This window comes from Periplaneta americana, chromosome 16 (genome assembly GCF_040183065.1).
Source record: "Periplaneta americana isolate PAMFEO1 chromosome 16, P.americana_PAMFEO1_priV1, whole genome shotgun sequence".
In the NCBI taxonomy this organism is placed as follows: Eukaryota; Metazoa; Arthropoda; class Insecta; order Blattodea; family Blattidae; genus Periplaneta; species Periplaneta americana.
This window is the reverse complement of record NC_091132.1, coordinates 14405459-14422462: the sequence shown is the minus strand read 5'-3', so window position 1 is coordinate 14422462 and position 17004 is coordinate 14405459. Positions and strand designations below refer to the sequence as shown.

General features: G+C 32.7%; 1 protein-coding gene across 2 annotated transcripts in view; it reads right to left on the bottom strand.

The window, feature by feature from the left end:
* Positions 1-17004, bottom strand: part of LOC138691235 (kinesin-like protein KIF12) — a 303486-nt gene that overhangs the window by 17665 nt on the left and 268817 nt on the right. For both annotated transcript variants that reach the window (XM_069813042.1, XM_069813043.1), the window contains exons 11-16: positions 14085-14189; positions 10159-10309; positions 8384-8606; positions 5297-5474; positions 3880-3974; positions 2997-3143 (exon numbers count right to left, since the gene is read on the bottom strand). In XM_069813042.1, coding sequence (XP_069669143.1) covers positions 2997-3143; positions 3880-3974; positions 5297-5474; positions 8384-8606; positions 10159-10309; positions 14085-14189 — 899 coding nt within the window. The remainder of the gene's footprint in view (positions 1-2996; positions 3144-3879; positions 3975-5296; positions 5475-8383; positions 8607-10158; positions 10310-14084; positions 14190-17004) is intronic.

Sequence of the window (17004 nt, the reverse complement as noted above, 5' to 3'; positions counted from 1 at the left end):
TCAATATCAATATCAATATCAATATCAATATCAATATCAATATCAATATCAATATCAATATCAATATCAATATCAATATCAATATCAATATCAATATCAATATCAATATCAATATCAATATCAATATCAATATCAATATCAATATCAATATCAATATCAATATCAATATCAATATCAATATCAATATCAATATCAATATCAATATCAATATCAATATCAATATCAATATCAATATCAATATCAATATCAATATCAATATCAATATCAATATCAATATCAATATCAATATCAATATCAATATCAATATCAATATCAATATCAATATCAATATCAATATCAATATCAATATCAATATCAATATCAATATCAATATCAATATCAATATCAATATCAATATCAATATCAATATCAATATCAATATCAATATCAATATCAATATCAATATCAATATCAATATCAATATCAATATCAATATCAATATCAATATCAATATCAATATCAATATCAATATCAATATCAATATCAATATCAATATCAATATCAATATCAATATCAATATCAATATCAATATCAATATCAATATCAATATCAATATCAATATCAATATCAATATCAATATCAATATCAATATCAATATCAATATCAATATCAATATAAATATAAATATCAATATCAATATAAATATAAATATCAATATCAATATCAATATCAATATCAATATCAATATCAATATCAATATCAATATCAATATCAATATCAATATCAATATCAATATATCAATATCAATATCAATATCAATATCAATATCAATATCAATATCAATATCAATATCAATATCAATATCAATATCAATATCAATATCAATATCAATATCAATATCAATATCAATATCAATATCAATATAAATATCAATATCAATATAAATATAAATATCAATATCAATATAAATATAAATATCAATATCAATATCAATATCAATATCAATATCAATATCAATATCAATATCAATATCAATATCAATATCAATATCAATATCAATATCAATATCAATATCAATATATCAATATCAATATCAATATCAATATCAATATCATTATATTAAATGGCAGATAAGCATTTCGTATTCAGAGCTATTACATAGCAGAGTTTTCCGATCTCAACAAGAAACTATTCTTCTTATACCCAATCACAGAACATGCAATTATCCTCAATCATTCATTCTCTATACCTGTAAAATCTGGAATCTCCTTTCTGCCGATTTCAGAACTGTCGGACACTCGTCTTTCAAAATTAAAACACAATTACTTAATTCAACATTTATGAGGTTCAAACCTGTCTTCAGATTGCCGACTAAACAATGTGCATGTTGAATTTGTATGACTAGAAAGGGGTTTACGGTAGCGCTGCAGTTAAGGCGTTGTGCTGCAAACCGCAAGGTCGCGGGTTTGATTCCCGATGGGGTCATGAATTTTCTCCATTGATATAATCCTTCCGTCCGCCCTATAGCCCTGGGATTTACTCAGCCTCTAATAGAAATAAGTATCAGCAGTATTTCCTGGGTGTAAAGGAGGAAAACACGTAAATCTGATATCCCTACTGCTACTCATATGCACGTAGGCCTACTCTTCCACAACAATTGAATAAATTCAAACAATTAACAGACGAAATATAGTGTAAATGGTTCTTTAATTCCGCATGAAATATTGTACTTAGTAATTATATTTAGTTATATAATAGTTATTTACAATATGAGTATCGTAACATTTCATATTATAATACTAGTTTGATAATCAGTCGAGTATTGTAATATGAAGTATAACGATAAGTATATTGTACAACGTTTTATCCACTTTGATAAAAATTAATTTTTTAATAAAAGTTTTTTTTAGTAGGTTATTTTACGACGCTTTATCAACATCTAGGTTATTTAGCGTCTGAATGAGATGAAGGTGATAATGCCGGTGAAATGAGTCCGGGGTCCAACACCGAAAGTTACCCAGCATTTGCTCATATTGGGTTGAGGGAAAACCCCGGAAAAAACCTCAACCAGGTAACTTGCCCCGACCGGGAATCGAACCCAGGCCACCTGGTTTCGCGGCTAGAGGTGCTAACCGTTACTCCACAGGTGTGGACTTAATAAAAGTAATTGTATTATTTTTATTAGTTTTGAACATGTCTTTTGTGTAGAGGCGATTGTATTATTATTAATTTCTTCGTGCGAGAGGCGATTCGTTTATGTTTGTTTTATTGGTTTTGAACACGATACCTTTTGTTTATAACAGAAGAACATCAGTACTAGGAGAAATAAACAAATATTGTTACAATGAGTTCAAACGAGGACTCAGTTATTGAAAATTCTGCAATTGAATATCTAGTACCATCAAAATCCCGCGTAAGATATGAAGTGAAATATAAAAAAATTGAAGATTGGGGTTCCAAGAAAAATGTAGAAAGTGTGCCGGAGATTAGTGAGAATGCTGCATGCGAAAAGTCAAGTTCATTTGTGGACGCACTATTCGATGGTACGAAGTACATTATTTTTGAAGACTAAGGTTGACATACGTAAGTACATGTAGTTGTATGCGTTTTTTTAAACCAAAAAGTGAAGGCTATCAGTCTAAAGAGTCTAGTATCTTTTTAAAAGATTACTTTTGACAGATTCCTACTGGAAGTAGATGACAAATATTAATTGATGATCATTACCTAACTAAATGCGTAATGAATGTGTTTACAACATTTTTATTAGTGATGTGAAGTCCACATTACATAATAAAAGTGGATAAAACACTTTCAGCACTTCGGATATAAATATCTGTTACTTAATAAAGCTATAATCACCTTGAAATCCTCCCCATCTTTCTTTTATTAAGTACACGCATTTCCTGCGATTGAAACATTATGTAAGGTAGCAGTTTTGCAAAACATCACTTCACTAAAGTTCTATTAATTATGAATAATAATATTATAGATGGATGTAGCACAACATTGTAACTTACTCGACAAGTTCATTAAGTTTATTTCTACGAACAGAAGAGCCGCCACTGTCTGCAGATCCTGTAGAGCCCGGCGTCGCTTTGCTGTTGTCCCATGAGTTATGTCTTCTATGGCTCTTTTCACGGTAGGACTCAGCAATGTTCATCATGCTGTTAAAAAGTGCAACACAAGTTACAATTTGTGTGCTTGCTTATCGGGATGACGTTCTCTGAAGAGTGGAATAAATTTCTAATACAGAGTTGGTCGACGAAGTTCAATTGCTACCACGGAGATTTTTTTATTTTTACAAGTTTTTTTTATTTTTCTCTATATATTCGAAACATATTTTCTCAAACCTTCGGTAAACAATTCAACAAAAAAGGAGTGCTTTAAACTATGAATGCGTGCTCAGGTTAATTTAGATTTCAGAACTGGATATTTTTCATTTTCAATTTTCTCTCTCTTCGTCCATCCATTTATTCTAACTTTCCAACCATCTTGCTACCACTGAGATTAAATCATGCGGGCGCCCTTGGATGAAGGGTTCGATAATGCTAGCCTGTTTAATCATAGGAAATAAGTTTTGGGTGTATAATTACCAGCCCAAACAATGTTTGAATTAAGTCGCCAATGGTACAGTCGTTCAACTGCTGCTTCTCTGTTTCGCTTGTGCGCCTACCAATAATACTTTAACACGACATTTTAATAAATAGATTCCTAAATGCAACGCTTGATAAACATAGAAAGTACTGAGCTCTTTAAACATCCTTGGGTACTTTTAATTTAGGCACGATATATTTCCTGTATTTACTACTAAATAGAATTATTTGATTTTTCCTTGAAAAAAATATGGCAGATGACTCAAAACTTCTGTAACGTCAGTAAAAACAGAATGGTTTTCCTCACCTGTCTCCAATACTTCTTTTATCCATTTCTTTTTGTATTGACTCTGGAAGTCGATGGGGTGGTTTAGCTGATTTTCTTGCTTCCATAATCTCTTGCTGAAATACCATAAGTAATTATGTATTACAAACAGCGAAATCAACTTGTCTAAAATTATTCCTATATTACAACATTTATTGATAGATCACTTATATTTGCCTAGGTCAGTTTCAAACCTATTGATGTTTAATTTCAGGGGTTATTCTTTGAGATATTTCAAACAAAAAAAGTTTAATACAATTTTGCTCGTTTTTGCTTCCTTTTCGAGGTAAAAATTGTTTCATATGAAACATTTCATAGCGTGTTTTGGGAAAGCCATTGATTTAATTCCCAATAGGTATGCTCAGTCAATTTAAGAAATCAGTTATTATGATAATAAATAATTGAAAGAATTTTAATTTTGTCCTTTAAATATATAGAAAGTTGATCTGAAAAAAATGTAACATCATAAAATTCCTTTGCAGAACGAAAAGTTACATTTGTTCGAATCAAATTTCTGCACATTTAAAGGACAAATGTAAAATTCTTTGAATAATTTATTATCATAATACACAGTTCTGTTAAACTGGATGAGCATATTGGGAATTAATCCAGTAGCTTTCCAAAATTATGCTAAGAAATAGTTCATGTAAAATATTTTTTTACTCGAAAAAGAAACAAAAACGAGCAAAATCGTATTACACAATTTTTTTTAATATCTCAAAGAATAGCTCCTGAAATTAATGACATTATTTACAGTTCACGCACGGTTTATGAATTGCAATCACATTTGTTATGTAAAAGTACAAATAATTTAAGATTTCCCTAATTATTTTATGCCTCTGTTAAGATTTTTTAAATTGGTTACTTTATGACGCTTTATGAACAGCTATGGTTATTTAACGTCTGAATGAGATGAAGATTATAATACCAGCGAAATGAATCCAGAATCCAGCGACATAATTAGGAACATTAAATCCAGACGTTTGAGATGGGCAGGGCATGTAGCACGTATGGGGGAATCCAGAAATGCATATAGAATGTTAGTTGGAAGGCCGGAGGGAAAAAGTCCTTTGGGGAGGCCGAGACGTAGATGGGAAGATAATATTAAAATGGATTTGAGGGAGGTGGGATATGATGGTAGACTGGATTAATCTTGCTCAGGATAGGGACCAATGGCAGGCTTATGTGTGGGCGGCAATGAACCTCCGGATTCCTTAAAAGTCAGTGAGTTGAAGGAAAATCCCGGAAAAAACTACAATCAGGTAAACTGACCCAACCAGGATTTGAACCCGGGCCAGCTAGTTTCACGGTTTTCTGTTAAGAGAGCAGTTACGTTTGAGAATGTAGGATTTGCATCATATCGGTTTCTGAAGTTTGTTGAAACTTCAACGTGACTCACCTTGAAGCGAGGTCCAGGCAGAACACTGTTGGTGGAGCCCCCTAGAGTGCTGGTGAGGCTTCCGTTCAAAGGGTTGATCCACACGTTTGTGGCATCGAGATCCCCATTCATAGACATGTTCAACATTTCTGCAGAGTAGGTCGGCCTTGCTGGTATGATGGGTGATCGACAACACACGCTGTGAAATTCATTCAACTCTGTAAGACTTTATGATGCTCTGATAAGATTTGAATGCCCGCAGTTAATCAGCGGTATACTGAGTATTTATGTTTTGTAGTCAAACTTTTCATGCGCCATATATACTTTTTTAAATTTGTTATTTTACTACGCTTTATCAACTGCTGAGGTTATCTAGCGTCTGAATGAAATAAAAGTGATAATTCAAGCGAAATGAGTACAGGGTCCAGTGTAGAAAGTTATCCAAATTTGCTCTTAATGGGTTGAAGGAAAACCTCGGAAAAACGCAACAAGGTAACTTGTTCTAACCGGGATTTTAACCCGTGCCCTCTCGTTTCACGGTCAAGCAAGCTATTACTCCACAGCGGTGGACTGAACCATATTATTTCAGTTAAATTTGACAGGACATTCAACGAATCCCTATAATTTCGTGAAACGTTTATGCTGTTTGTGATTGTTATTATGAGCATGATTAGGATTGTAAGGATATTTGAGATTTGAAATAAAATGTTTGAGACTTCTTTTCATTTCTGCCTTTATACTGCCCGCATTTAAGTTTAACAAGACGGAGCCTTCTCGCTAATTACTTCATAATCGCTTCGGTTGTTTGAATATATATTATTCTCAAACATAATTCCATTCCTTGCAGTAAATTCTTTACTTGTTATTTAACGCCGCTGTATCGACTACCGAGTTATTTGAAGTCGGTGGGATTGGTGATAGTGAGATGATATTTGGCGAGACGGGGCCGAGGATTCGCCATAGATTACCTGACATTGGCCTTATGGTTGGGGAAAACCCAGGAAAAAAGAAAAGAAACCAGGTATTCAGCCCAAGCGAGAATCGAAACCACACCTGAGCAGAACTCCGGGTCAGCAGGCAATTTTCAGTAAAATTATTGTAAGCTATTTCCATGGCGTTTGGGTAAAGGGAGTCAGGTCATAAAAATGAGTTTTGAGTTAAATGAAAATTAAACCTTATTGAAAATAATTTTCTACACAAATAAAACACATCAAATATCAGTATTTTTTTATTATTTTTATTTTATTTTTCTTTTTGCGCACGCACTTGTATCTGTAGATACTGGATGTGAATAAAATTAATTCAGTAGTTCAGGAGAAATGACTTGCTTGCAGTCTCTCCATCAATCATAAACAGATGGAAAAACTATTTTGCGCAACTACTAAATGTACATAGGCCAAATAGAAATGATCGGGACGAAATTGAAATACAAACTGCTGAGCCATTTATACCCGAACCCACGCTTTCAGAAGTCGAAATTGCGATAGAAAATCTGAAAAAGTACAAGTCTCCAGGTATCGATCAAATTCCAGCAGAATTAATACAAGAGGGTGGAAGTGCATTATATAGCGAAATTTATAAACTTGTACTTGCTATTTTGGAAAAGGAAATTGTACCAGAACAATGGAAAGAGTCCATAATTGTACCTATTTTTAAAAAGGGGGACAAAACCAACTGTGGTAACTTTCGAGGAATATCACTTTTGTTGACGTCGTACAAAATTTTGTCCAATATTCTTTTGAGAAGATTAACTCCGTACGTAGATGAAATTATTGGGGATCATCAGTGCGGTTTTCGGCGTAATAGATCGACTATTGATCAGAATTTTTGTATTCGACAGATAATGGAGAAAAAATGGGAGTATAAGGGTACAGTACATCAGTTACTCATAGATTTCAAAAAGGCATATGACTCAGTTAAGAGGGAAGTATTATATGATATTCTTATTGAATTTGGTATTCCCAAGAAACTAGTTCGATTAATTAAAATGTGTCTCAGTGAAACATACAGCAGAGTCCGTATAGGTCAGTTTCTATCTGCTGCTTTTCCAATTCACTGCGGGCTAAAGCAGGGAGATGCACTATCACCTTTACTTTTTAACTTCGCACTAGAATATGCCATTAGGAAAGTTCAGGATAACAGACAGTGTTTGGAATTGAACGGGTTACATCAGCTTCTTGTCTATGCGGATGACGTGAATATGTTAGGAGAAAATACACAAACGATTAGGGAAAACACGGAAATTTTACTTGAAGCAAGTAAAGCGATCGGTTTGGAAGTAAATCCCGAAAAGACAAAGTATATGATTATGTCTCGTGACCAGAATATTGTATGAAATGGAAATATAAAAATTGGAGATTTATCTTTCGAAGAGGTGGAAAAATTCAAATATCATGGAGCAACAGTAACAAATATAAATGACACTCGGGAGGAAATTAAACACAGAATAAATATGGGAAATGCCTGTTACTGTTCGGTTGAGAAGCTTTTATCATCCAGTCTGCTGTCAAAAAATCTGAAAGTTAGAATTTATAAAACAGTTATATTACCGGTTGTTCTTTATGGTTGTGAAACTTGGACTCTCACTTTGAGAGAGGAACATAGGTTAAGAGTGTTTGAGAATAAGGTGCTTAGGAAAATATTTGGGGCTAAGCGGGATGAAGTTACAGGAGAATGGAGAAAGTTACACAACGCAGAACTGCACGCATTGTATTCTTCACCTGACATAATTAGGAACATAAAATCCAGACGTTTGAGATGGGCAGGGCATGTAGCACGTATGGGCAAATCCAGAAATGCATATAGAGTGTTAGTTGGGAGACCGGAGGGAAAAATACCTTTAGGGAGGCCGAGACGTAGATGGGAGGATAATATTAAAATGGATTTGAGGGAGGTGGGATATGATGATAGAGAATGGATTAATCTTGCACAGGATAGGGACCGCTGGCGGGCTTATGTGAGGGCGGCAATGAACCTCCGTGTTCCTTAAAAGCCATTTGTAAGTAAGTAAGTAAGTTCAGGAGAAATTTCTCATGTATTTTTTCGGTAAGGTGCATGCCATATTCGTCAGTAACTGCACCGTTTCTATGGTTACGACTCTGTACTCACGAGTTGACGTCCTCCAGCTTCTTGAGCAGGCGCTCGTTCTCCCGGCACACCAGCTCCTGGTCCCGCAGGATCAGTTCCCTCGTCGTGAACAGCTCCGCGTTCTCCCGGCGCAGAGCCTCGTTCTCCGTCATGTAGTGCCTCACCAGCTCCGTCAGTTCCTGGCCCTCCATCTCCGCCAGCTTCTCCAGGTCCACTGTAGGCGGCGTCTTCAGCATCAAGCGTCCTATTACAACACATTTCGCATACAAAGGCTTGTATTTACTTCGAGACTCAAGCAATTTTGTAACTATGACATCCACTGGTAAAAAAAAAGTGAATTTCATTCCATTATTTTATTTTATTTATTTTATTCCATAGATAGCCTACTACATTAGCAATGAATCTTTAAGATATGGAACAAGTCAAAATGTAATTGATGAGATGAATAAGTAAATGATAAATAAATAAACAAACGTGCAAATGAATAAGTAATACATAACCCTATGGATGAATTAATAAATGAACGAATGAATTGATGAATAAGGAATAAATAAATGGATGAATAATAAATAAATTAATAAAAAAATTAATAATTAAATCAATAAATAAATGGATGTATTAATAATAAACACATTTGAAGACTGGACATAAAAAGGCTGTAATTGTCAATATTATTGAATATTAGTATTTCCAAAAAAAAAAAAAGATTCTATGTCCCTGGCTCAATCCACTAAGCAAAATGATGTCCCATTGTAATTTTATTTAGAGCCTAGCTTCTCCTATAGATGCTCAAAACGTATAATATTAGATGACTAGTCGCACAAGAAAACTCTGTTTTCTGCAATTTGTCTGTTTGAAACTTAGAGAATTTTTATGTCCAGTCTTCATTTATAAATAAATAAACGAAAAAGAAAGTGAATGTAGTTATGAACGTACTGATGAAAAACTAAATTAATAAATAAGTTCGTGAATAAAGTGATGAATAAGAAAATTACTATATAAATGAATCAATTAATTATTGAATAGTCGATGAATAAATAAATGATAAAATAAACGAATTAATGAATACATTTACGAATAAGTAAATTAACAACAAATAAAATGTTTAATTAAAGAACTGATGAATAAGTAAATGAGTGAATAAATAGTTAAATGCATTAATGAACTTATTAATGAATAAGTAACGATGCAGTGAATCAAAAAATTTAATCCATTGATGAGTAAACGAACAAACGAACGAAAACAATAAATAAATAAATATATATATAAATTAATTAATTAAATAAATTAAATAAATAAATTAAATAAATTAAATAAATAAATTAAATAAATTAAATTATTACATAAATAAATAAATAAAATAAATAAATTAAATAAATAAATAAATAAATTAAATAAATAAATAAATTAATTAATTAATCAATTAAATAATTAATTAAATAAATAAACGAATAAATAAATAAATAAATAAATAATTAATTAAATAAATAAATAAATAATGAGTAAATAAATAAACGAGTAAATAAATAAATGGGTAAATAAATAAATAGGTAAGTAAATAAATAAAACAAATAAATATTTGTGAATAAATATGTGCATGAATAATAGAATGGATTAATAAATCAATGATTGGATAAATTAATGAATAGTTGAATGAATGAATGGACGGATGGATGGATGGATGGATGGATGTACGGATGGATAAATGAATAAAATAAATGAAGCAAAGCTACTGAGCATTACAAAGGAGTAACGTGATATTATTAGTGACATAGTTGAGCAGGATGAAGGCTCACCCTGCATGAAGGAGTTGGCCCCCGGGTCCGATCCTGCAGTCCCGGGGGGTTTGTCCTGCGCGAAGTTAATGGCGGCCCGCAGGTGGTCATTCTCGTTCTGCAGGGCGTTCACCTCGCGTTTCAGGCTCAGGATCAGGGCCTCTCGAGGATCCTGTCGACCGCAAATAATTGCATTTAGTCTAGGAGTTATGTAAAGATCCTGGCTTCGAAACTCTCAGTCTACACTCCATCGAATTAAATTAGGTCTTGAGAGTTGCAGCTCTCGCTTGCAGAAATGTGTAACTAACTACAAAACTAGGTACCTAGTGCGCCTTATAACATGCTGGGTCTTGTTACCCCTGTTGATATTTTCACTCGCCATGAACCATGCATATCACGTTTTCGTAGTCTTGGAAACGATTCTGTATCTGGTGTATACACGCGGTTGAGGAAAGGGCACTAAACCGTTGGCAGCATGAATTAAAATGCTTATTCACGATCACTCCTTTAAAATAAAATGCTTGACAACGTCTGCAAGTATCATTTATTGGACCTTCATCATAATCCTTACCCTGTCTTCATTTACAATTTCCCGTCTTAATGCATTATGAAATAAGAATCACAAAATCTTTTTTTCCTTCATTCGTCTCGTTTCTCTTATCTATACTCTAACCACGACGTAAATACCAGATCACTTATCTGTGGCACGCTAAGTATACCTCTTCATAGAACATCTTGTTATTCATCATCTTTTACAATATCCACCTCGCGTCAATGGAATTCGTTGTCACAAAGTATTAGGGGCTGCAAGACAATAAACACCTTTAAGAACAGCTTAAAAGATAACCTTATTAGCATTTCACTCCAATCATACTGATTTAAACTATCACTGACTACATTGTTACTTTTTTCTTTAGACATCATCCTGATTGTGCTGTATTTTGATTGTCTCGTAATAATCTCTTTCTATTATCTAATATTATTTGAAATATATTAACATTCTATGTATTTTAGTTTAATTCTGCTACACAGTTTATTTCAGTGTTTAATTAATAGTTCATAGTATTTTGTTGTTTAATTTGTAAATAACTTTTGTATACATGTAACTCTCATCTAAATCAAATTGTTGAATTCTTTGTAAGTTCATGCATATGTATATACACTTTTTGCTGGTTGAGTGGAAGAGAAGGCCTTACGGCCTTAACTCTGCCAGCTAAAATAAATCATTATTATTATTATTATTATTATTATTATTATTATAATAAAATGTTCACACATTTACAATTTTCTGTCAAACAAAGGCAACAATGAAAAACGTGTGTATAATATTTAATATCCAAATTTTAATAAAGTTATATTTTTTCCGCAAACATGACGTTAATAGTTTTCGATTAAGACATCATACATCCTCATAGGTTTTATAGTTTTCTCTAAGTTTTCATGCCAAGTTCAAATTAAATCATAAATATATATTGTAAATCTACTTTCATTTGTTCATATTTAAATACACTATAACAGTGCAATTTTTAGATGCAAAGGAACTGGCCACCCTACCCCATTATCTCCTGGCTTAGTTACCTCATGAGTGATGCCTTATTGGTGTCAATTATAAGGTTCCAACCTCTTTTCCGACAGTTGACTAACAATAACAAGAACAAAAACAACAGCAGCAGCAGCAGCAGCAACAACGCAACTTTTACAGCTTCGAAATTCCAGATATCCCCAGCTTAGAAATTCTTCCAAAAACAAATGTATTCATTCGCGAAAAATGAAACAGTTCTTATCAAATTTTTCACTTTTACAGCGTGTAGAATTTTCGTGTGAATTTCATTAGTAAAATTGCATTAAATTTTCAATACTGAACATTTTGATACATAATATCCAGAGAGGGGTTTTTTTTTTTAACAAGTTACAATTAAATTCTATCGATGGCTAAGATGTGGTATCTCGTATCTGTAAATCTATAGATGAATAAAATACTGTTTCAAAATTAATTTTTCTCACACTACACAAACTACTGTAGCCTATTTTATATAGGCCTATTCCTACTTTGAAAGATATTCTACTCGAAGACAAAATATTAATTAATTTTAAGTTTGTGAACATAATACTAATGTAATTAAATTAAATGGCAATTTTTGTAGGTACGAGGTACCAATTCTTAACCATCGATATATTGATTAATCATTATGAAATAAAAATAATAATTCAAATTACGTAATCCAAACACATTTCGGATAATTTTTCAGAATTATGTTTCCTGAAATCCACGATAAACGATATAAGAATTTATTGGAATTTCTAATGATCGTCAGTGTAGTACATATTCGAAATAAATAGACATAACTTTCAGTATGTTTTACACTTAACCTTTGAAAGGGATTAGAATGAATTTGAGGAATTTTGGAAATAACAATGACTAATTATTGAATTTTCGTGGCCTCCAATTCGGTATAAATTTCTTTAACGATTTTTCTATGGATTATCTATACTAATAATAAATCTGTAGCCGAAATTTTTCTGGTAATTTTCGATTTTCCAAAAATAATTGGTCCTAACATATATAATTAACTACCCTGAAACCGAAAATCGCTTTTTTGAAATTCTTGTTTGTATGTCTGTCTGTATGTTTGTTACCTTTTCACGCGATAACGGCTGAACGGATTTCGATGAAAATTGGAATATAAATTTAATTCGTTGTAACTTAGATTTCAGGCTATATGGCATTCAAAATACATTATTTAAAAGGGGGGTTATAAGGGGGCCTGAATTAAATAAATCGAAATATCTCGCTTATTATTGATTTTTGTGAAAAATGTTACATAACAAAGGTTTCTTTAAAAATAATTTGCGATACGTTTTATTCCTTAAAAAATTTTGATAGGACTGATATTTAATGAGATAAATGAGTTTTAAAATTAAAATAACTGCCATCTAATGCCGTGCAATGAATTAAAAAACAAATGACTTCGTCTATAAGGGGCCTTGGACAGCAACAATCGAAAGCTATGAAAGATAGCCTACAGAGAATGTTTCTGTGTTTGTATGAAGTAATATCAGAAGCTAAATTAACCGATTTGTATAATTAATAATTATTTCACCACTGGAAAATGTAGTTTCTCTAGATGGACATAATGCTATAATGTTATTACAGTAACTTCTGATATAATATAATATAATATAATATAATATAATATAATATAATATAATATAATATAATATAATATAATATAATATAATATAATATAATATAATATAATATAATATAATATAATATAATGTAATATTATATAATATAATTTAAGTTATTTGAAGGATTCAGAACCATAGTGGGCCAAGCGCCATTTACTGAATACGTAGAAAACAAGGGTTAAAATTAAGTTATTACCATAATTAAATGGAAACATGTAACAAGTAAAATAAAATATACACATTAAATCTAAATGATGTCAATCTTCATTAAACTATGGTTGCATGTAATAAAAATTAAGAAACATGTTAAAGGAATTGTCATTGCACCAATGAGTGTCTCTGGACCAAAATGATCGCATTTTAATTAATTGGATGCAATTTAAATTAAGTAACATATTAAACGATTTATCCTTCTATCAAACACGAATGTTCCCTGGATCAAACGTCCTATTTTAATTATGTAATTACTTTATATTTATTTCTAACGGGTGCAGCGGAGCGCACGGGTACGGCTAGTAAGAAATAAAAAATAAGAAATTTGTTAGATTGAAAATATCCGCGCGGAGAAAAAAGTACAGGATGTTCATTTTGAACTTGGTGGGTTTGAAAAAAAAAACAACTTAACTGAAGAAAATTTCGCTTCTTCTGAATAAAGGAATCGCTTCGATATGCGAAAGTGTGACTTACAAAGACCCGTACCTTTTATGTGATTTTCTCATCGGTTTGAAGTCTCTGAATGATAAATGTGTACTTACCATGACGACGATAGGCTTGGTCCTGATCTTCTTCGCCCTGGCGGCGTATCGGAGAGTGTTTATGGTTTCACTGACATTGGATCGCGCAGGAGAAATGCATGCGATCTGCAAGAGAGAGACAGGGACAAGTTCACTCATTGATGGAAACTGTGAGGATAGATAGGAGAATTAAAATTGGACAGAGAACAAGGAATGTTCATGGCAGAGTCGACAAACTCATAGCGGAGGGGAAGTTTGTAGATGTTACCCACTCTCATACATCTTGACCACAGCGAAAGTAACACTGGTTCACTTTGCGTGAAATACCAAAATTGCATGGTTTTAGTAAATTTAGAAAATTTTTACATAACTTTCAAAAATAATATCTCTAATTGAAGCGTGCATTTCCAGAACGTTGTAAGTGCCAATTTGTGAAGTTTAAAGTAGGAGCAAATAGTAATATACGTTACAAGAGCGGTATGTTGACGTTTTCATGGTCGAGGAAAAGATTGAAAAAGCAAAACGTAGTTGAGCTTTTTTAATTTCCGAGAACATGAAAACAAACATACCGCTCGTGTATCGTACATTATTTTGTGCGAAGATCGTTTATTACATACCTGAAAGACGAATTTCTAATTAGTTGCAATGAAATCTCCATGTTGGTTTCTGTTTAATGACGGCAACTTCGAAAAACTTAATATCTTTCTTCAACATTGTTGCTATAAAGTGTTTTCTGTGTTTACTATACTCCAGCAGGCCGTGATATACGTCTGTCTTTTTTTTTCCCCCAGTCTATAAATGCGTACTTAAAACAAACGGTAACGTTATGTAATGATTTATTTTTCATTTTAATATTTTAACAATATTATTTATATAACATATTGTAGTAATAACATCCGCATCTGGAATTTTGTTGATTTTTTCACGGCTTCGTTAATGTTACTTGTATCAGGAATGCAATAAGTTTCGTGGAGTAGTAGACTTTACTTAATTTTTGCAAATATTTAAAAACAATAATTAACAGTACAATTTAGGTGAAATTGCAGTGGTAAGTTTCCAATTTATAATTATTACTATGTTAAACGTCTCTAAAAATAATATGTTAAAAGCCTAAAGCAGTAAAATGAATGTCGCGCTTAAGCGGTAAGAAGAGGGAAATTGTTATGTGTGTTACGTTGGGAATACTGAATGTGGAATTTCACACTTACCGCGTATTGGTTCTGTGCGGAAAACAAGAAAATACGCACGATCTCGCACAAAATAGTTTTATACAGTACTTACAACGTTGTAACTTGCACAACCTGAAAGTGCACTACTTCATTACTGGGAGCAGCACTTTCTTCATAACCTTTCGTAATATTGTCAAACAGGGCACCTACAACCGATATATGTGAAAAAATAGATTCTCCCGGTTTCGGCACTTACAACGTTATGGAAATGCACTCTTCAATTATTCTGGATGCCGGCCACAAGATACCTAATCTTCCACAGTATATAGGCCCTACACTGTTGTCACGTCTTCCTGTCACACACTTTGTTACCGATTTTCAATGAAATTACGGCCAAACCGTCAAAGTTACGCAACAAACCAATAAGGACACACTGGTTGGTAATTATTGCTTTATAAGCCCCTACGGTGGTTGAACGTTCAGACCTCCGGCCTGTCACGCAGGCGACCCGGGTTCGAGTCCTGGTCAGGTCTGGGATTTTTCATTTAAAAATCCATAGTGACACTTTTGGCGGACAAGTGTCGCAGTTGGGGTTTTTCTCGGGGTTCTCCCGTTTTCCCCATATTAAACATCTACATCATCCCGTCATCATTTTTCCATTTCGTCATCATTCCATAGCATTCCCCGATCGCCGGCTGGCGATGCACGGAGGGGGCTGGCCTAGGAACGAGGGAGTTGCCTGCTCGAAACCTGAGTACGCAGCGAACCTTACTGTAGTCAGCCGGTGTGGGTTTGGGAATGTGTCTAGCTTGAGGGTTAGCGCAATAGATCGTAACAGGTCGCAGTGCTGGGCCAAAGTGCCCCTTCTCGTAAATTCCATTCCATTCCATTCCATTGCTCTACAAAATCCAACACCATTTCTTCAACGTCTCCTATTTTTTCTGGAAAACGCATTCCAAAATTGAGATGAAAATGCTGCTTCTTTCAAAACCCGTTCACAAACTGTCACAGTGACATTACACTTTTTTGTTTAACTCACTGTCCTCATTTATCGCTGAAAATGACCAACTTGTGTATGTACATAATTTTCAGGTTTTAAAATTTTGTTTGAAGAAGCTCTTCATTGGAGGAATAATTCTACAATTTGTTAAACATTATTTTTTTCTAATGACATTTTTTGTAGTCATTTGTCTGTAGGCTACCAATTAATTAAAAAAACATGTTATGCAAAATAAATACAGTGAGTGTCTTATAATGAACTCCAGTATAAGGAAATATTCAATGCTGCGAAATTATTTTCTGTTTCCTCCTTTTGCCGTATAATTTAATGGTAAAATATTTAAATTTAACTAATTTCGTTTTTGACGAAAAAAAAAATTCGCTCTCTCACCGAAAAAAAAAATGTAGGCCTAGTTACTATTTTAACGAAAAGTATAGAGTACAATTCGTTAGCAAATAGGGACATGTTTTACATTATAATAGCATTGCAATTGCATAGTGGACATGTGAAGTTTCTGCAATTCACGATTCAAATACAGTAAAATGTCCTTATAACGAACGCCAGTATAACGAAATATTCACCATTACGCAATTATTTTCTATCCTCTGCCTTTTCCCATATAATTGTAGGGTAAAATATTTCAATCTACGAATTTCGTTTCTGCGAAGAAAAAAAAAATAGAATAATGAAACAAAAATGTTGCTCTCTTCCAAAAAAAGTCTACGTTTTAACCAAAAATATTTTAAATATAGGGTACAGTTCGTTAACAAGT